This window comes from Orbicella faveolata, unplaced genomic scaffold, assembly GCF_042242905.1.
Source record: "Orbicella faveolata isolate gen_17 unplaced genomic scaffold, um_ofav_v1 contig_3, whole genome shotgun sequence".
NCBI classification, from domain to species: Eukaryota; Metazoa; Cnidaria; class Anthozoa; order Scleractinia; family Merulinidae; genus Orbicella; species Orbicella faveolata.
In genome coordinates this window covers 10375501-10397500 of record NW_028301558.1, presented here as the reverse complement: position 1 = coordinate 10397500, position 22000 = coordinate 10375501, and the positions used below count along the sequence as shown (strand labels likewise).

General features: G+C 37.8%; 1 protein-coding gene across 2 annotated transcripts in view; it reads left to right on the top strand.

Moving 5' to 3' along the window:
• The window catches only part of LOC110065866 (uncharacterized), a 32323-nt gene extending 14957 nt beyond the window's left edge, over positions 1-17366 (top strand). The window contains exons 11-29 of one of the 2 annotated variants that reach the window (XM_089298767.1): positions 760-834; positions 1557-1643; positions 1984-2055; positions 2408-2479; positions 3374-3445; positions 4144-4215; positions 4813-4884; positions 4981-5052; positions 5959-6030; positions 6928-6999; positions 7287-7358; positions 7468-7539; positions 8441-8512; positions 11145-11213; positions 11426-11506; positions 12276-12445; positions 12858-12998; positions 13335-14879; positions 16275-17366. In XM_089298767.1, coding sequence (XP_089154893.1) covers positions 760-834; positions 1557-1643; positions 1984-2055; positions 2408-2479; positions 3374-3445; positions 4144-4215; positions 4813-4884; positions 4981-5052; positions 5959-6030; positions 6928-6999; positions 7287-7358; positions 7468-7539; positions 8441-8512; positions 11145-11213; positions 11426-11506; positions 12276-12445; positions 12858-12998; positions 13335-14879; positions 16275-16561 — 3247 coding nt within the window. In that variant the 3' untranslated portion in view covers positions 16562-17366. Of the gene's footprint in view, positions 1-759; positions 835-1556; positions 1644-1983; positions 2056-2375; positions 2480-3373; positions 3446-4143; positions 4216-4812; positions 4885-4980; positions 5053-5958; positions 6031-6927; positions 7000-7286; positions 7359-7467; positions 7540-8440; positions 8513-11144; positions 11214-11425; positions 11507-12275; positions 12446-12857; positions 12999-13334; positions 14880-16274 lie in introns of those variants that run through there. The other variant, XM_089298768.1, reaches the window with a different exon arrangement.
• Positions 17367-22000: the final 4634 nt, after the last annotated feature.

Below are 22000 nucleotides of genomic sequence, written 5' to 3'. Positions count from 1 at the left end.
ATTTTAATCAAACAGTTTTTTACTTTGTTAAGTTGTGTGATGTGCACGGTATGAGCAACTATTTTTTAACGTTGTTTAGTTAAACCACTTTTAAACATGTTTAACTTACTGGTGTTCATTTTCTCAGTCTCTCTCTTTATCTCCATATCTGCTCTTTGCTACAGACAAAACGAAAGTTTTAACTGATCACGAAATACTAGCCATGGAGTCTCTAGGGTGGACTGGGAAATTATTTGTGTAATATATCAGACACGAAAGACCGTGTTTGACCAAATTTCCATACACCGAGAAGAGAGATGAAAATACGACGCGCGGTGGAGTATTTTTGACGAACTTCGAGGTGTCTAGAAATATGGTCAAACACTGTCTGGAGTGTTTGATATATTTTCTCAATCGAAACAAAAAGTAAAGAGAACACGGAGAAATAAAATCGTAAAAATCTATGCTAATTAAGATCATATATCCAAACACCGTCACGGTCATGTTTTCCTTTGCTTAAACTTGATGAATTATTAATGAGGTTGAGAAGTATGCTTTCAAATGCTGTAGACTTTTTTGGCATTTCTGGGGTTATTTTTTCTTTATCAATGACTATTAATTAAGTGATTATTTATGCAGTTATCCTTTATGGAATGGATGCCAGGATTAAGCTGAGATTAAACGGAAGACTCTCCATTGCTATCACTGAACTGGCCCTACTGGAATGACTTATATTCTTAGAGCTTAAAATAACGTTTTATTATGTCACTGTTTTGAAAGTGTTTTGACGGGAAACAACATCAGTGAAATAAAAAATTACACGCTCGAAGGACTTCAATACAGCGCGATGGAAATGTGAGTATAACTGTTGAAAATCTCAGTACGCTTCAAAGCAGCAGTTTTATTATTACACGACTACCTTTCATGGTACGTACTACTGAAAAATGTTCGGCGATTTTAACCCATTTTGTACTCTTTGTTCAGATATAGCTTTTTCCCATGTATATTTGGGCTATTCAAGGCCATTCGACAAGTATTTTTCTCCAACTAAGTTGACTTCAGTTTGTGTCGAGCTGACCTTAGAAAGAAGCCCATCACTAGGAGCGTGCAACTACCCCATATTCCCGTCACGGCGTTTTCACACACCGATCTTTTTTAGTTTGAATTTACCGCGAATTCCAACCCCCGCAGGAACCTCAATGACCAATCACATGCACAGACTTAATTTTTAACTGACGTCATCATTTCAGTGGAAGAAGTGATAGGCTAATGTGAGGTAAGCCGTTTGTTTCCTTACCGATTCGCGCTCATGTAGACCCGAACAGACCTATTTCGCGGGAAAATAAGCCTAAAATAGACCGGTCTGTAAAAATGCCATAACATTGCTTAATTATGGGAGTTGCACGCTCCTAGTGATGGGCTCCTGCTTTAGATGTGTATCCGAATCGATTTCAATTTGTATCGACCGAATACTGTTAGATCGATGTCGTTTTCGCGTACCTGAATTTAGTGATTTTAGCAGAAGTACTGCTCGCGTTATAATAGCTGCATTAAACCTGTTGCTGTTTGTATTATAGACTTCTGGATAATAACAGCATCAAGACTATAGAACCAGGAACCTTTGAAAGCTTTGCAGAAACGAGATTCAGTTTCTTAAATTATTTGTAAGTATTAGTCTCCTTTTACGCTATAGAGACAACCCATACACGAAAAATACAATCCACTGCAATGCAATACTTTTACTTGACGTGGAACAATCGCTTAGCTGTATCGTTTAGTTTAAAAAACTGCACCAGCTACCTTCCACATAAGCCACGAAAAATAAACAAATAAAAAAATTAATAAAAAATAAATAAAATATTTAGTAAAAATAAATAAACCTGTTTTAGTTAAAATAAAGAGACGTGTTTGAAGAAGGCAATGAAGTCAGAGGAGTGTTTGAATCCCGACTCATAACTTTAGTTAGTTGAAATGATATATATATTTTTTAATTTCTCAATGCAGATCGTTAGCTGGAAACAAAGTTGAGATTCTCAAGAACAAAACTTTCAATGGTCTAAAAGCTCTATGCAAACTGTGAGTAGAGTCCCATTTTGTGCTGCAGGGAACTTCAGTGTTTTCAACGACAGTTTACTGAGTTTCAAAATAAGAATTGATACCGACATAAGAGTTTGAGTTTAGGTTACATTTAGTTAACTTTATACAATGTAATTATAATTTTACTTCATTTGAACTGATACTAGTCTACAGAGTAGCATTAATCTTGGTAACGTGTTGGTCAGCACCACCTACAAATGCAAAACTTAACACACACAGAAAGGTCAAGAACTGGTAACTTAAAAACAATAACAACCTTGTCCTTCTTTATTAAGTGATTTTGAAAGCCTCTCATATACATGTTTTTGAGTTGCCTTTTCTGTTCCGACAGTGACCTGGAAAATAACAACATTCAAGTTGTCGAGGCCAGAGCGTTTTATAGACTGTACAAGATCCACACTATGTAAGCTACCGTTAGATTGTCTTAGTCAAGTAAGGTGTATGGGTTATTGACCAAGTGTGAGGTCAAAATGGCTGGATATTGGCCAAGTTCTTTTCTTTGAGTGTTTATGGACCGCCGGAGTTGAGGTCCATAAAGTCGCGAAAAAAAAAAAAAGGCCAATATCCAGCCATCTCGACCGAACAAGATTGGTCAATAAAGGATTTATTATATGGCTTTCGGGGAAATGTTTCTTGCAGGACACGGCTGGTAGTCCCGAGCGGGCAAGATGGCTCCATCTTGTCCGCTCGGGTAGCCAATAACAGCGCAGGATTTGATTCATCTTGCCCGTCCACGGAGCTAGCCATATAATAAATATTGATAACGACACATCAACCTTTGGGTTTAATTTTGGGTACAGAACAGCATTTCCGCCGCTTTCCTAGTGGGTCCGGTCGCGTGCGGGCTCATATCCTGAAACAGCGGCTGATAATGGAACTTACAGTACGCCTTATTTTTCTTTTATGTGACTGTCCATTGTTGACAGCTATCAAGCTCTTTTCTTTCTAGATTAAAGTTTGTAAGAACAGACGCAGAGCCAGTTTTTTGGTCGTGAGATTCAACGTCTTCGTTTATGACGCGATTTACAAAGAGGGCTATTTTAGGAGTGGGGTAGAGCAATAGCTATGATATGATGGTGATTGCCAATTGGTGACGATTTCCCGCACCTCTCCCGAAAACGGGCCGGGAGAAATAACTTTTCTTTTTTCATATCGTTCTTCATCCGCAGTTTTCTTGTACCATTCCCTTCATAGCTACATTGTCTGTGCACGCTTTTGCACAATAAAGATTTATGTTGCCATTTAGTACAGTGACATGTACAAATATGTTATATTTTACTTCCTATGTACATCATAGAAACTTGAATGGAAACAGACTAACAAACATCACCAACGGAACGTTCTACTACAGGAGAACTCTGAGAGTACTGTAAGTTGTGTTGATGTCTTGAAAGCTAAATATCACAAACATATAACTACTGTATACCTTGAACCCTATCATACGATTCAGACGAGGCGTAAAATGTAAAAAGACAAGTTTTTTTGAAATCATGTCACACTAAACAAAGTTGCGCCATGTAAAGTCACAATTCGTTGACAAAGACGACTATATAATATTGCATTGTGAACTTTTGGCTGGCTTGGTTAGAAGTGAGGAATTGCCTTATATCAAATCTGTGCCTACAAAGGTTGCACTATTATTAACCTACATCGAGAAACCACAAGTATTTATTTCCTTCCTTTCTTTTCCCTAGCTAATCTTAAATAATCAAGCTTAACTAATGCGAGAAGCATTTTCATTAATTTTGCCGTTCAACTCTGAATTGCAAGATGAAACAGACGAGTTTGTGTTGCGATATCTCCCACGTTGCGGATTTCTGTAAGATGCTGCATCAGTACAGCGTCTGGGCTTGCAGCACGATTGAAAGTACGCAAATAAATGCTTTCAACTTACAAAGCAACTTGATTGTTGAGCAACAAATTATAAGAGTGTATTACCCGTTCAGTTGGTCTTAATTATGTTTAACACTTTATACCAATCCTGTCAGCTAAACAGTGGCTCTTAGATAATTAGTACCGTATCAATGGTTTGATTTTATATTTTAAAAGAATTAAATTCTCTTTAAGGATCTTATCTGAGAACAATATTTCGAGTCTTCCAGAGGGAGTTTTTGCAACACTGAAGTCCTTACGGGCCTTGTGAGTAATGGATCATGTATTGTTTCCCTCACATTAGGACACTAGCATATCTTTACAATGAATGGCAAATTTTCGCACGCTTACTATTTATACCATGTAAATGGCATCACCTGATAAAGTACCACGCAAGGCAACTTCGGAAAAACATATTTATACTGGAGAAAATTGTTCAAAATTTTCCACAAAATGCTGAAGTCAGTTACTTGCGTATAATTTTCTATGAAGAACCTCTTTCTTGAAACAAAAAATAGCAACGCTCGGGCAATTTTACGCAGAAGTTCTCCTCCAGTTCACTAGTAAACTACAAGTAGTTTATTTTATTGTTAATATTTTACTGTCTCATCTTATTCCACATTGAATTTAACACATTCGACCTGCATGATACATGATACATAGACAAGCCTTTAATTAATTTATAAACTAACCAGCTGAATTAAATCAAAAATAGGAAATAAAACAATACAATATTTAGCTGCCTCTCTTCAAATTCGAGTAATATAATTTACAAGTAATGTAATTTAACCAAAATTACCGACTCACCTGAAGGCCGGTAAAACGTGCATTGGAAATAATTGGTATTTTTCGTGTTTGTGATAGGAAACTGAGCAATAACCCTTTGCAGTACATCCACGCTGGTCTTTTTAGAGGCTTATCTCGCCTTACTGATCTGTGAGTACCTAACTAAGTGGTTTCACCTCCTGTCATGCTCGATACGACGCCAGACTAATTTCGCTATCTACACCTTTCTCCCTTTATTAACCACAGGGAAATGGAACATTGTGGAATTAAGGATATTGAACCAAATTCATTATCTCCCTTGAAGGCACTCAACAGACTGTAAGCTGTTATTATTTTTTGATGTATCATGCAGTATAATAATTTGCACCCCGCAAAGCATTATCAACGGTAATTTTTAAGACCACATTGAGGCAAAGCCGATGACATTGACGACAATATGAGTGATGTGTAAACTCTTGTTCTTAGGCAATCGAAGCTTAATTAGTATAGGCAATCATACGAATGCGTGTGCAATTAAGGATTTACACTACAAGTGATACTTGAAAATTCTCTCCAAATTGCACGTGCCTTAAGGCGAGTGCAATTTGAAAGAATTTTCAAAAATCACGAGTAGTGTAAATCCTTAATTGCTCGAGCTTTCATACGATTACTCATTTATCATTTTCTCAGCTATATAATATATAATATAAAACCAACATCGGTGATAAACATTGTATTTCAACGCATTTTAATGCTGAATTTGACATTTCGTATGCTAGTCTACATACATTTCCAAAAGTGGCTGTTACAAATTTTTGAAAACTATTGATATCGTCAAAATTAGAGGTCTGAACTTACCTAGACTGAAAAAAATGATCTACAGCAGTAAGTTAACCTGTCTAGACGACATTGGAAGTAACATCTAGTAAAACAGCTTCACATTACCAACGTAGACATTCAGAGGAGGTTTCAGCTTTTGAATGAACAGTCTCTTCAATTCTGCAATGAAAGTCAGTTTTGCAGGACATTAAAATGTCAAAATGATTCCATTTTATGAGTGATACTAGTACTAGTGTTAAATTTTTAACACTGAAAATTTGTAGCGGCCTTTTTGTAATGTGGTAATGCATGTATGATATTTTGAAACATGAAAAGGCAAAGAATCTAATCTTTTCTGGCGATTTATTTTTTGAAAAAGGTCAGGTCTTACATATTCATTTAAATTTTTTTTTACTTTTTTGCTAGAAACTTGGCCAGAAACTCTCTAAGCAGAATCAGCAACAACCTCTTCCGTAATCTTCGCTACATAGCACGGTTGTGAGTATAATTATTGTAATTTATTGTTTGTCGTTAAGTCCCTTGGCGACTAAACAGGATGGCGAGGCACAAGTGTTTAATTTTTCAAGTTGATAAGCCATCAAGAGAGATTTGTCTTTGGAGATAATGCATCTGAATATTGAAGGAACTGAACGTTTCGATTCATTTCATACGTTAGATGGAGCAAGGGTTTTGCTTGCTCAGCGCAGACTGCGTAGCACGGTCATAACTTCGTTAAGAGTCATCCCTCTATAACGGCCACTTTCCTCTTTGCTTAGCCCGCTAATAGCACGTACATTCAATCTTACAGCCACCTCTCCACAAAGGAAAGAGCCATCTGCCAAAATAATCTCTCAATTACAGCCAGTTAATCAACGACGCACGAAGGATGTATACAAAACCCAATTTTTTATTGAAAAAGGTCACGAAACTTGATCCTTACCGCGGATCGTTGGTCTCTGTTTCTTTTTGTTGATATGCTTTGATTGTGTTACGTATTTATACAGAATTAAGAATTTTAAAAAATTAGGAATGTTCTACTCTCAGAAAAAAAAAAAAAAAAAAAAAGCGGGTGCCACGTTACACCCCCACCTCCCCATAACGGTAACCGGCCAATCGCCCCTGTCCCCATGGTGGCCGTTTTTAAGAGGTTCGATTGTACTACGTTTTCCCAGTGCTTGATACACCAAGAAATCCCAAAAACACGGAGCTAAGCTTAGAAGTGATTAAATTGAAAATATTGAAACAAAGATTGCAAAATAAAATGGAAGGCAAAGGTATGTAGTGAAAATGTGTTGGAAACAACACCAAAACTAATCTCGCTAACTAAATGACCTTTTAAATCGTTTGATGCCATAGTTCTTAATTCATCTTATGCAAGAACGAACTTTTTGGCAGGTACTTGGAAATGAACGAGATTCAGTTCATAGAGAACAACTCCTTTGAGGGACACGACTTCCTAGGGCGTCTGTAAGTGATCACTTAAGTGTACTTGTGACGAAAGTACGGTACTAAAACAATTATATAGCGTGCTTTTTTCATGGAGTATGGACCGAAGAGAAAGTTAATCAGGCGTCTAAGGAGGCGAGCCAACCAGCCGGCTATCGCTTCGTGTGCCATTTACATGTTTTTACCACATTTTGATGTCATCTGTGATCTATTACTGAACAGACGCAAGGCAACATGGAATCTATTTGTTAAATTTACATTTCTTCACATTTATCAGCTCAAGGTACTGTTTCTGTTTTTAATTTTAGATTCCTTCATGGCAACAAATTGTCGAAAATTGCAACAGGTGTCTTTGATCCTCTCCGGCGATGTCAGTTTTTGTAAGTCGTAATGCAAACTGTGAGAATGGTTTACAACTAAACCGTGGAGATAAATTGTGATTCTTGTCTCGTAAATTTTTCTCCCTCTATTTGTTTGCCTGTTTATTAGAACACTTAACAACAACAACATTTCGGAGATAGAGCCAGGAGCATTGAAGGGATTAAAAAGCATAGAAACTATGTAAGTGATTCTCTACTTCACCGCATACTCATCCTGATTGCCATAATTTTCTTTGCGTTTAATTTTGAACCAAAACTATGTCACGAGGATGTAACTCCCTCCTTGGAGAGAGTCAATGAAGGTTGAACTGTATTGAACTGTACTGTAAGAGAAGGTGAATGGTGGGATAGTTAATCTCCCATTCATGCCTTATCCTCAAAGTTGGCCATCTCAAGTTATTTTTAGATCACTTTGGACATCCCAGGAGAGTTAAAATAGTCTAAGACAGCCCAAGAATTTTTATTCTCTGCGAGAACAACCACGCAACACGCGTGGCGACATTCTCCATGGAAGTTTAAAAAAATTTTGCTTTTTATGGGGGTGAATGTGCTTAGCTTCACCTAGCTAGTTCCCAGGCATGCCATGTAGACTGAAAGAAACAAATGTGTTAACTAAACATAATAGGCTTAAAAATCCCAACTGGGTGAACGTGAGGCAGACAAGTTGGCTATTTACGGCAAGCATGACCCAGGAGTTAAACTAAGGTCTGCCGAGAAACAACTCCAGCTAAGTGATGAAAACGGGACTTGAACCCGCGACTTCCGGATTTCAAGTCCAGCGTCCTAACCACTCGGCTACGCTGCCTCTGTGGGACTGTGACCATGTCTAAAAATAACTGGAGAAATTACTTTGGCAATAAGGCCAATATGGAGGATTAACTGTCTTACTCTTTATCCTCTTTTGATAACTGACTATAAGGTAATCGACCCCCCCATGAAGAACAATCTCGTGTTTTAAAGTTGACCGGAACCCTGCAATAATTCAAACTTTTGCATATGCAACTTACTTTTGCCTTACTGTCTATACCAGCTATAGACGATTGTTTAACTAAACCAAAATATGCGTTTATTTTTTTTTAAAGATTTTTGCAATACAATCGTTTAGACAGAGTAAAGAAAGAGGACTTCGCATCTCTGTCGACGCTTGAAAGGCTGTAAGTATGGTTAATACTTTTTTCTGCTCTTAACTGTGGACGCCGTTTATGACCTTGACCAGGCGATAAGGCCTTGTGAGCGCACTGTTTGTTAAAACCACACCACTATTGCGATTGTGAAAGTTATGCTACATAAATTATATTTATTCTAAAACGTTTGTCGATCAAGAAGAGGAGAATTTTTATAAACGCCACGCAACAGGCTGAAGACATACATACCAAGGAAGTACATCCATCGTAAAATATATAGGAAATCGTGAATGACATGACAATGACCTCCATAATACAATTTTTGATCTCCCTTGATCTTATTTGAAGGTTCGGAATTTATGCATTTATTTTTATTTATTTATTTATCTATTACAATTTAATGACACTAATTTAATATACAGATTAACAAACACAGAATTGCCATAGGGATGGTCCGCAAAAAGAGTCACAGACCCCATACTTAAACAGACCATTTACATTATAAATATATGTAAAAATAGGTCCGCAATGCGTACTTGTTGGCTTATTCTTAGTTTTATTCTATTCGGTTGGAGTTTGTTTCAAAAAGTCAAAATCTGGGAGTTAAATTGCTATAAGTGACTGAGACGGCAATCACTGCAAAGGCAAAGGTGTTACTTTGAAACTGGAGACAATGTACTCGTGGTAGAAAACTTGTGGCCCCTTGGTCGCACCCTAGAAGTAAAACCAAACAAGAGAGACGGGCTTGTGAGGAGAGTCACGCTGAAAACCAAGTCCGCGGTCCTGGAACGTCCCATCGACAAGATCGTTCTTCTAGAGGCTCCTAGACTCCACGAGAGCAGCTAAATATTATTGATCTTGATGTCCTCAATAGATTGCGAGCAGCCTCTTTTTTGCTCGGAAATCCGCGAGGAAGAACGCAATGAAGAAAGCAAAACAAGTGTGACTGCGAGCGTGGCATGCGAGTGGCGAGTACCGCGGGGGTCTCGCGGTTTCGCATATCACGCTCGAACGCTCACGATCCAACGCTCGCTTGGCCAACCACTCGCTTCTTCTTTGCGTTCTTCCCCACGGATTTTCGAGCAAAAGAGAGACTGCTCGCAGTTTATGTCCTCAACCAGAAATTTTGCTTGCAACGTCAGAGAACAGCTGTTTCCTTATTGACTTGATTGTGCTGAACCATTTTGAATAGATTTAGTGACAATAATAATTCGCAAGTCTTTTCCTTTGAATCACTCAACTAAGTTTAAAGGCTTTCAGTTCGCATTTAGGGGCCGGTATGTAGGATTCAAACGTGTGTGATATTTCCCCTACGTGCGTTACTCTTGCTTTAAAATCTAACTCGTCGATCATCATGTTATTCGTTGCGTAAGATTTTTGTTCATTTCGTAATAGCAATCGTGTCAATTGCATCGAGTGTGGTTTTTTTTAATTCCGTTTTTCACCTTTTCTTAGCATTATTATAACCTATTGCTTTTTAGTCGAACACCACATGACTCAGCGAGAAGCATTCATAAAATTACCTCAATAAATCAAAGTGAGCACCAAATAAATTCGTTTTTAAATCATCTCTCGGTCTAATGTGTACATTAGTTCGGAGATAACCGCTGCTCAAGTTTACCAAGGCATAACCGAAAGGAAATTATGGCCACCAATTCGAGTGAAAAATCAATCACGTTACGTTACATGTAGGTCGCCTGTCACGATCGCGGGTGACCCGGGACAACGAAGGAATTCGGCACGAAAAATCCCTTGAACTTTGCAGAAAAAGAAGTGCAGCGAAGGCAACCATTACCAAGTAGATCACAGAAGTTGCGGAATGCATTTCTTTTTCTCGAAAAAAAGAATTCTATGAGACACATTTGAATGACTGTTATGTAATGTTTTGACTTAAACCCAGCATGAATAAAAACGTAAACAAAAGAGCAAGCTTAAATTTTGGCCTGTATGGATGAAATCTGACCGATCTGGATGAAATCTTGGCAGCAAGATGATGTTGTAAAGGTCTCATTGAAATCATAAAACTGAGCGCCCCCATACATGATCTAGTTCACCACCCCTGGAAGTTCTGGAACTTTTCTCCGCAATAAGTATGCGGCCTGTAGTGTATTTGTTATTAACCTATTCATTGAAACCTGTAAATTAAGGTATAGTTAAGGGTATACCTAATATTTACAACGATTTTGACTTTTTTGAACTTTTTCGTTCTCTTCTTTCAAACCATCGTTTGTCAATGCTATCACTTCCTTAGTGGTTGTTAACGCACTGTTTGGAATATACATATCAATGGCTTTCAAATGGTATGTCATACACGGGTATAGGGGGTCTGTTAATTGAATTGTGGAAAATCCCCAGCAATTTAGGGTGAAGGGGTTAAAGAAAGTGTATCTAGTAACCATTCTGTAGTTATCGTACTTCACTAAACTGTCTATATATCTATCTACTTTACATGTACACCTTGATTTCTACCAACTCACCTTGAAAGAACCAAAAACATGATCGAGACGGTATTGAATTTAACTTAAATAATGGGTTTACCACATTTTTCTCATTGCATCTTCACTGGTATAATCCGATGAATTTGATCATGAATGCCCTATAACTCATCACTTTCATGGAGTGGTCATAGTATGGTAACTTGTTTGTTTTTTCCTTTGCTCAGGTACCTATTTGACAACAAGATATCTGTGATTGAACCGGGATCGTTCCCACAACGGCACCTGGCACAATTGTTAGTAATGTTTCTTTAAACTGAATTTCTGTATCGTGTTATGTGGAATCCATCATTTAGTCCAAGCGTCCGTCTGCCATTTAAATTCCACCTTTATCGATGCCTTTTAGTTTTAACAAATTCAAATATGCTACGAGTGTTCAGTCAGTACAGTTTGTGATTTTGGAACCTTTAAGCTATAATTAAACCTTTCAATTTTTATCTTATGGCAGGCTTTTGTACAAAAACCCCGCATTATCGTCAATAACTATCGTAGCTGATGGAAATAGTAAACCCAATGTGACGGTTTATATGTGAGTACATGCGTTTTATGAGGGTTTTGCGCTTCCCTTTATAATAGCCTAAAGTGATGGGAAAATGCCTTTGTCGTTATTTAACTTGTCACTTCCCTAAGATAATTCAGCATGGCTTTTCTAACCCAGTATCTTATGAAGTTTTCATAATTTTCGGAAAATTAAAAAGTTTCATAACCATGAGGAAGAGACATGACCGCCTCTTGCACTGGTACTAGAAAGCAATGTAATAGCATGAATCTGTCGCAGAGTTACACAGCAAAAAGTATAAAATTTCAAATTAGGTAATTTTACCCTCCTGAAGAAAGGCTCATCAAGTGGCCGGGATTCACCCAGCCATCAAGGAAGAGAAATGACTGATACAATCAGACTGCTACAGTACTAGTAAAAAAACTGCGAAGCAGGAAGTAATGGCAACTTTATACTCTGGCCAAAATTCGTACCAGCGCAATAGCGCCTTTGTAATTAATAGGATAAACATGCAAAGGATATAATTATTTTCATTAGAGTCTGAGAACAAATTGCAGAGTAAATTAAGCCACTTCCGTTCGAAGCCTAGTTATGTTATTTATTAGAAGTTTATCACCAATCTGATCAAAATTACATTTTATAGAATAACCCATGTAAAGCTGTAAAGCAATTTATAGACATCCGTGTAATCTGTTATACTGCTGTCCCCGTCTCACTTGCACGACCAAAGAGAGTATTTGTATTTGCCAGGCTTTCATATCTTTGCAAAGGAGTTAACATATCTAACTGCTGTTTATAGGTTTTCCGAGAACCTTCCGTCTGTTCCAGTTAAAGACGGTGTACATTTAAACGTACTTCAAACAAACGGATTCCGTTGTAGAGATGATACGTATACGTGCCAAATCTGTCCAAGGGGGACATATTCAAGGGGAGATGGTGTATCCAAAGGATGTTTACCGTGTCCAGCAGGTAATACAACTGGGATCCAATATTAGTTGTGCTACATTATAGCACTGATATCCCGTTCATACAAACATGTTAAACATGTTTAAAAGTGGTTTAACTAAACAAGGTTAGAAATTATTTGCTCATACAGTGCAGACCTCACCACCAATTTGCCCTCTCAAAATGACTGCATAGTGTAATCTACAAACGAGGTATCCATTTTAAGTGTTCCTGTCTTGCAATATGTGATGACGCCCTCCCTTTTTTTCGTAGAGAAATGGCCAAATCGAAAATAGCCACGATTGTATTTTACTTTCTGAGTTACAATAACATATATATAAAAAAAGCTGAGGGTTACAAAAAATATCAGGTATTTCCTTCTGTAAAAGGTATTCGCATGTATCTCATGGTTAAACCTTATTATTGACAATTCCAGGGGGCTTTTTTCAAGACTCAGTTGCAGCAATTGGTGTCACTGCTGAAGGACATGGATGTCAGCATTGCCCCAATGGAACGTTTATACACCCAAAATACGCACCTGGAAGAGCATCTTGGGAGTGCAAAGCGTGTCCAGAAGGTCATTATTTCGAAATAAGTTTGATATCAATAGTTCTTATAGTAACAAACGTTACATTTCATGATTTTGGTTGTTGGTTTGTTTGGAAAACGTTGGCAAGGAAGTTAAAATTTTCTTTGTGCCTAAATCGGCATTTATGAATCCCTGAACGTAAACCCTTGCCCGTATCACAAACAACATCACCTGCAATTAGAAGTAACTGTATTTCAAGAAATTTCAGTTATCAGCCTAAGACTGCCGATAGAAGAAAACTGTTTCCGTAGGTCAAAGTATTGTGCTGGTTTTCATTCTTTTTGTAAATTTTCCCGTCATTCTTTTTATATCTCGCCATTTTAGGTACTAACACGACAGCTTTGGCTGGATTCAGGGCATGCAGGTGCCTAGAGAACTACTTTCGCTTGGATCGCTTTGGTTCATGTACGGCTTGCCCTGGTCAGGGCGTCGCATGTTCTAATGACACATTACGTTTGTCACGCGGGTTTTACTGGTCATGGACGAGAAACGGAAGTAACTCCCATAAGCACCTTTACAAACTTCTGATCGCTAATTTGGCGATAGAAAGCGACAGCTACCGCAATGAATCAATGAAATACGTTGGCAGAGTTCCAAAAGCCTACAAATGTATTCGTCAAGACTCCTGTCTTGGAGGAATTGACTCCGAATGTGCCGAGGGCTATGCTGGACCTCTATGTGCCAACTGCCAATCAGGATTCTATAAACGGATGATCGCATGTCACAAGTGTCCTTCAAAGAAGCTCATTGCTATACAGTTTGGAGTGCTGGGCTTCATAGTACTTGTGATCATCTTAGTTATCGTCAAGAGCGAGAAGTCTTCTAAGCCAGGGAGGAGAACCGTAGCTGACATCTTTCTTTCTCACGTGAAGATTGTTATCGGGTTTTATCAGGTTTTGGCAGGCTTACTTCAAGCGTTTTCGTATGTCAAGTGGCCTTCCGAAGTTTCTGTCCTTGAGAGTTACATTAGGTTTGTCCAGCTTAACGTCTTACAGATTGTTTCCCCAAGTTGTGTCGAAAAAAGTTTCGAAATGAATGCTTATAGCCATTTCGTTTTCACATTGGCTGGAAATGTGGTCATTGTCGTTGTTCCACCGTTTTGGTACCTTGCCAGGATAACATGGATGAAGATAAAACAAAAACAACTCGACGAAAGTCATCTCATTGACATTAAAAAGCCTTGTCTCAAAATTATAGCATTTCTGCTCTTTGTTGCGTATCCATCTACGTGTGTCAACATTTTTCAGATTCTCCCCCTCTCTTGTCACAAGTTGTGTGCATTTGAAGGAGCTTCTAACTGTCCATCGTTTCTAAGAGCTGACTATTCAATTCTGTGCGACACAGATACACATAAGAAGTACATATGGGCAGCGTATGCCTCTTTAGCATACGTAATTGGCTTTCCTATTTTTCTGGCGTACATCGTGTGGAAAACCCACCTACAGTCTCAGAGATCCAACAGATTCTCCCTGGCCGATGAAAGAGGCAGCATGGAAGCAGTGGCATTTGCCATTTTGTTTCTGCATGAAAATTACTCACCAAGTTGCTGGTATTGGGAAAGTGTGGAAATGGCGCGAAAAGTGATCCTGTCGGCTGGCGTTATCTTTGTTGGATCGGAAAGCCGCACGCAAGTCGGAATCGCCGCCATGGTATCGGCTGCATTTGCAATGCTCCATGGGAGATTTAGACCAATAACTGACAGATTTGAGGATTACTTGCAAATGACGTCCCTCTTGGTGACGTCATTCAACCTTGGAATAGGTGTGCTGCTGAAGGTGCCTTCAGATGAAACAACTGGAAGTCGTGATAACGTCGGCCTTGGAGTTTTGCTTTTGGTGACAAATGCATTGGTAATATGCATTGTGTTAGGTGAGATAATTAAGGATATTAATATCATATTTGATTAATTTCGTACAGTAAGCAATTATTGAACGAAGCTGAGTATGATATGAAGAATTGTGCAGTCGTTTCTGTATTTGAATACTAGCAACCATTCAATCTTGTATTCAGCGCGGTCTAAAAACATGCCACTAGAAAGCACTTCACTTTTTGAAATTTTCAAAACATATTGACAGAGTATTGCCATGTATTTTAGAAACTATATAAGTATCTAGTTTCTCAATACCGCGTAATATTTTGCAAATACGCAGAAAACACTACACTAGTCGCTTGTAATTACTCAACAGATACAGTCGAACCTGTATTAAGCGGTCACCCTCGGGGAATGGCTAAGTGACCGCTTAATACGGGCTGACCGCTTAATACAGGTTGTACAAAATACAGGTCAGAACACAGTGAAAATGCAGTTTTATATCACAGTTAATGACGGAAGGGAAACGCGTAAACAGAGGTGGTGGCTAAAGTCTAGAAGTGCCATGTGAATATCAAGGCCGGATGACTTCTTGTGTAACTGGCTTAAACAGAAATTAATGAAAGAAGAATTCAATCCGCAATGCTGACAAGACTTTTGACCTCAAGACAGAAACATTAATATCCGGCGATTTAATGATTTGTGAAAATAAACAAGGAAATCAATTACCTGGTGTGCTATTTGTAATTGTAGGAACTAGAATTTGAGTGGTTTGCTTTTGCAAAGTGACCGTTTAATACAGGTCAAGACAATAGAAACAGCTCGTCGGGACTTAGTAAAGGGTGACCGCGACCGCTTAATAGAGGTCAAAATTACAGTAATTAAGGGAAGTAATTTTCGGGACTTTGACGACTGACCGTTTAATAGAGGGTGACCGCTTAATACAGGGCCGCTTAATAGAGGTTCGACTGTAAATAGTATTGGGAGTACTTCAGCTTTTGTACAGATCCCAACTACCGTACGCAATAGACCTTATGACGCGTTGGAAAGTCATCTTGACGCGTAGGTTTCAGAGTTAGAAATGCAATGAAAAGCAATCAAAGGATAACATCAACCAATATGAGGGATGTAGCTTGCTAGAAAGCTCTCAGTCGTGTTTTTATTTATTTTTTTTATTTATCCTTACAGTTTTCCATGTTCTTTTTTCCCTCGAACTTTTACGCGGCTTACAAGTTTGCACTATTTCTCGAGGAATAATCATACGCTAATATATGGAAACATAAAAACAAGATTGGACGCTTTCCAGCACGGCTACGTTCGTCATATTTGGCCAAGGCAATCTTTTATTTCCCATTGGATTCCCATTCAAGCACTGTAACCCGCAAAGCCATAATACAGTACCCGCGTTAAACTTACGGCACTGAAGTTGCAATTGAACTTTCTTTACATTGCAGCACGTTATTTGCTCGTCTCTTTCCGCCTTGCGATAGATTTTCGCAACAACCCTCGGTTCAGCTGTCGTTGCCTGTTTCTGTTGATGACCACAGCACAGGAAGTGCAAGGAGATGCCAACGATGTTAATTTACAGGGAGCGTCGGCGCCAACAGTGACAAGTGGATCAGACTTTGAGATACACACTGCTATCACTGCCGTGAACGAGTGCTTCGACATCGACTGTGAAATTAATATTCAGGATGACTCCTCTGCGCAGAGAACGGAAAGCTTTACAGCAAGTCTGTGAAATTAAAAAGAAAAAACTTACCTACGCTGTAAACGAGAGCAGGCAAACTTTGGAATATTGAAATGTTAAAAACTGAACATAGCAAGGTCAAAATCCCAACTGGAAAAAGACAGATTTCACATGCATGTTACCGACACTAACGATAGCCCAAGACGTAAGTGAGACAAGCATATGCTTTTCAACAACTTCAGACTAGTCGGTAATTTCGCAGTCCCACTTTAACCTAGATTTCACTACGACATAAACACAGGCATGCATGGCAAGCATAACCGTAGTGAGGAAGCCTACAGCACAAGCATAAGCACAAGCGCATGGTAGCTACCACGTAGTGAGGACGTGCACAACACAAGCAAAAGCACAACCACAAGCAGAGCAAAAGCTTTTGTTCTTTTTGTGCTTGTGCTTATGCTTATGTCAAGTGAAAACGTGCTTCTGTAAACATCATCATAAGCGAAGTCCGCCATCTTGTTTTACTACATTGAGGAGATATGGAACCGAAAATAAGGAAATTATCCATTGTACGCATGTCTTCACGCTTACGCTTGTGTTGTGGGCGTTCTCACAACCGTTATGTTTATGCTTGTGCTTGTACTTATGTTGTAGTGCAAACCAGGCTTTACTTGTAAAAGTCACAGCATTCTACAATTCATTTCGTTTGTCTTATAAATTCCTTAAATAGTACAGGTAAAAACTTAGACTTTGTACAACAATATCAAAGTAGCTGTATGGAGAAATGCTCATAGCAATACAGAGTTTTGAAAACTATGTTCAGTCGCCCTAGCGGCTAATAAAATTATAAATGAAATTACGCTCTTCTTGACACTCCATAACATAGACCCAAGAACAGATGTTCAAAGTTTAACGTAAATCAAACCTGGGCAGACTTTGATAAGTTATTTGCTATTTAGCAATTAGATTTTCGCTTTCAGTTTCCATGACGGGATTTTTGATGGGGACAAAACTTTTTTCCCCAACAATTTCGAATTCTTAAAGTCAAGAAACCATAATTGTGTTTTTTCTCTTAGTTATTTTTGGACCTTAAGGGCCCATTTCGCGTGCTTTGCTAAGGAAGTGAAACATCAGTTCCGGTTACTTGCGTCAGCCTGAGGGTGGGAAATGTAAGTAATTTAAAGGGGAGGCGGGAGTGGGGTTCTTAGAAGATGTCTTTGAATTGACTCCAAACAATTGCCTTTCAAAAACTGCAAAATTTCTGAGTTTTTAAACCCACTTTGCACAAAAAGTATTCAATTCATGGGCTCAAATTAACTGGCAGAGTTAATCGTATGTTGTACAAATATATAAAATTTTCGAGCAAAGTTTCGAAAAGTATTATTGAGTTACTGTTCGCTAACAGTGACAAGACAAAATATTTCAGCTGTTGCTACAATTCAGGGAATAGTGAATTTACAGTCTATGGGAACTAGCATTATCCACGGTTTTTAAAACTGATTGACCTTACACGATCATATTACTGAAGTTTCGTGCAATTAGAAAGTCGTGCATTTTCCTTGAATGAGGCATTCCATTGTCGTCTTCCTCTGTTTCAAAGCAAGTCTTCGTGACGGAAAACGTTTCATGCGAGCATGATTTGATTTGCATGAACATTTCATATGGATGGCTTCTCACTTTTATAACGCGAAAATGAGGTTTTGTACACGCCGTTAGTCAAGAAATTTTGGCAGCTGGGGCGCGCTTTAGTGGCCGTTGCCGTTGCAGAGAGCCGGAGGTTAAAATAAGAGTGAATGTATGGAGCGCTGGCCGGGACAAAAAAGCATGGCCGTTGTGGAGAGAACTCCGTTGGTGGAGTTTCGACTGTGCTACACTAAGAGGAAACAATGGTAGAGGCGAAATTTCTGGAACAAATTTTTCTCAATAAAACAGTGTTATTTATCGTTAAAAAGATTAGGAGGTATAAATCTTATTGCAGTGTGTCTTTCGGTTGTCATGTCTTCGCAAAAGTGTAGTTTTAATCGGCGAGGGAAGTAGCGCTCCTTCAGCTAAGTAACATTTGTAGATTAAATACTTTGCCGCGAAGTAAGCAAAGGCAAGCTTAAGGCTTTGTGGTATCGCGTGAGTTGACAAGTCCATATGGAAGAATTGAGTCTGATAAATCAACTTTTTCGTGTTTTTTTGCGACTACCCCGCACAAAAAATCATTCCAGAATGGGGCTTAATGGGAGCACTTTAAAAACATATACGTGGGTGTATGATATGTGGTAGTTTTTTTTAACACCAGCATTTGTCACGTTAAAAATGATCTCTTCCTGTGGTGCTCGGGGTATCAGTGATTAATTTTGTGGTGATTATGATATTGCCAGCACTTCCTCGCGGTGGCAATAAATATTTCAAGGCTTTCTGGGATGTTCAGTATATGTCAAAACGTATTGCTAATCTCAAAATAATAATAAAAAAAGATAGAATATTATCATTTTTTTATGTACACTTTTAGAAGTATTTAATTGTAATTAGTGAATGTGTGAATAAAAAAAGATGATACCATTAAATGCCGTTCAATGTAGTAAAATACCTCTAATTTGAGACTCACGTGAAATAATAAAGTGAAGCTTTACGTTTAGTTAACTGGTAATTACTGGGAGTAAGTCGAATGCTGTGAACACTTGTCACAGAACAGTGCCGAAAATGCTCATAAAAGCACATTGTCTTTCTCTTGACCCGTCTAATTTAGAACTCACATAAAGTAATGAGGTAAAACTTTAAATTTAGTTTAGAATAATTCTCTTTTTATAATGTGTGATGTGTGGCCAGACCAGACGGGTCGATATGAAACGATCCAGAAAAAAAGCTGCCCAATCCGTACACGACAGCAAATCATTTAGCGGACAATTCACGCCAATGCATTCACCGGTTGAGACATTTTAAAAAACAACTTTCCGGCAAATTGAGCTCAGTTATAAGATGGTATATAAAGAGACTTATTAAACTGTGTAAAGTCGGGTCGGATCTAGAAATATATGTCTCAAAGTCGTGGCGAGGTTCGTGCAAAATGACCACAAGCCAAATAGTTTTCGTCTGTACCAACTTTAACGAACAGCTTAAGCCAACGTTAATTTTAATTTCGTTCAATACGTATGTGATCCCCTTAGTCAATGACTTAATAATATAGCGTCGGAAGATGATTTTTAACACAGTAGATTTAATTGTAATTTAATTTAGATTTAAATTTAAATTTTCATTTGATTTTCATTTAATTCGGTCAAACCTATAGTTTAGCACGTTTTTTTTTTATATTCAAACACTTTTGAAAATGTTACTGCGTAAAGCCAGCCAGTAAAATGCCAAATGTACTTATATTTTAGAACGGTGGTAAATCACCTAGTAAATCTAAATACAAAAATATATAACTAAAAAGCTTTTGAGTGGAGAAGCACTTTTACACCACAGTAAATAATTCCAAAAATTGTTATCAAGCGATAAAAAGCTTGATCTAATCATCCGTTAATTGAAATACTGAAGAACACGCTTTTCAGAATTTTTTTTGACTCTATATGCGTCTTTACAATTTAATTTCATCTTAATTAAAGATATAATATGGTGATGATGGAGAAGTTTGTTATCAAATCTTCTCAAATGTTTTTCTACATCAAAACTGGAGGAAATACACCGAAATTGGAGAAATTAAAATGTTTTTATCTCAATTGTATACCATTTTGTACGTCTTTGTATGTCTTTTTTACGCCTTTTTTATGTTATTACAAGATGCAACAATATTTAACAATTATTCACCGAAATTGAGTTGAATAGTGATGGATATTCGCCGAGCCGCGAAGCGGCGAGGTAAATATCCATCACTTCCACCGACACTGAGGTGAATTATATATACCACACAAGCTGAATAATTAGCGGACCAAAATGCTATTTTATGTGTGACAAGCGGTCGGAAATTTTAAAATCTCTCGCGCCGGCTGCTCGGAGGTGAATAGTACTTGCTAATCACCTCCGAGTTAACCAATCAGAGCGCGCGAAAATCACTATTCACTTGTGTGGTATATACTAATTTATATAACATATTTTTGTGTCAGTAGTCATTCCTACAGGAATCCTGTATGTATCCAGATCAACTGCATTTTTTCCTCTCGTTGTAGAGTTTGTGAAAATCATTTAGCTCCTCAAAGACTACATTTGCACATGTTTGGGTTTCAAATAAGTCACGTTTGAAGTGCATGTAAATGCATTTCTGTCATGTTTAAGTGTTCTCTGTAATTATTTCTTCTTCATGCAGCTCATTAGAGGGCATTCATACATAAGTTTCAAACTCCCCTCTTTTAGCTATATAGCCGTAACGGATAATGAATGGGTTTGAAGTGTCGTCTATAAACGATAAAATTAAATACTTCATGATCAAAATTTATGAACTTTTTCCGTTTACATAGATAGAGCGACGTATTTTCAACAAGACACAGCCCAATCTCGTAAAAGGAAACAGACACACCTGAGAGTCCTTATTATAATAAAAGCTGTCCGTACTGGCATCATAGTTTTTATATTCTGAAATTTCAGAGTGCAAAGTTTAAGAAATATTTTCTGGCTTGAAATCCTTTTTCTTTTAAATCTTTATCAGCAAATGCATCTTATCTTTCCAGACATTTTTGTCATCCCACAATTGCCTTTCGCTTAATTTGAAGAAAACCTCGAAATGATAATGCTTATACCAAAGTTTAAAAAAAGGCAGAAGAGACAAGAATTACCCTAAGAGAGTTTCAGATCTTAAGCAATTTACTTCAACAAGGAGAGTTCTCCTTATTTGTTGTTATGTTTTCATCTTTCGTTTTTGTCTTTTACAAAGTAAAATTAAGTTGGATTTGCGGAGTTATTTTTTAATTTTGCGGCTGTTCTCGAATAAGCATCAAACTTCGTAATGTTGCGGCTGATCAGAAAAAAAAACAGCTTTTATCGTGTTTTGCCTCAAGCAGAATCCAAATGATGATTCCTGACGTTCGCGGCTATCGCTATGATGGCTGAAATTGCTGAAAAGATATCGAGCGAAGATTTTTCTTTTGTCATTAGAACGGTAGACGAAATAATTTCATAATCTAGCTCCTGTTCGAATGCCACAACATGAAATATTTAGGGGAAAAAATGATTTCTCGGTCTCGTGGTGTATTGGTTTTGTCAATGTCACGTCAACTTTTACTAAACTGGAATAAAAAAAAAATGTCCTAATTGTACTCAAAACAAATGTGCAATTAAATATCTTCCATAAGTTTGCTTTTATATGTTTTTTCAATCTATAAGGAACAGGTTTTAGTGTTTATTTCATCTTGTAAAGCGCGTTTAAACATCCTTATGAAATTTGCTCTATGTTTTTTAATTATTATTAGTAATAATTATTGTTTTGCCCGCCAGCCCCCATAGTAATGACAAACGCACATGTTCATTTTCATTTCAGTAGAATTCATTTTCAAAATAAATGTTTTGCAG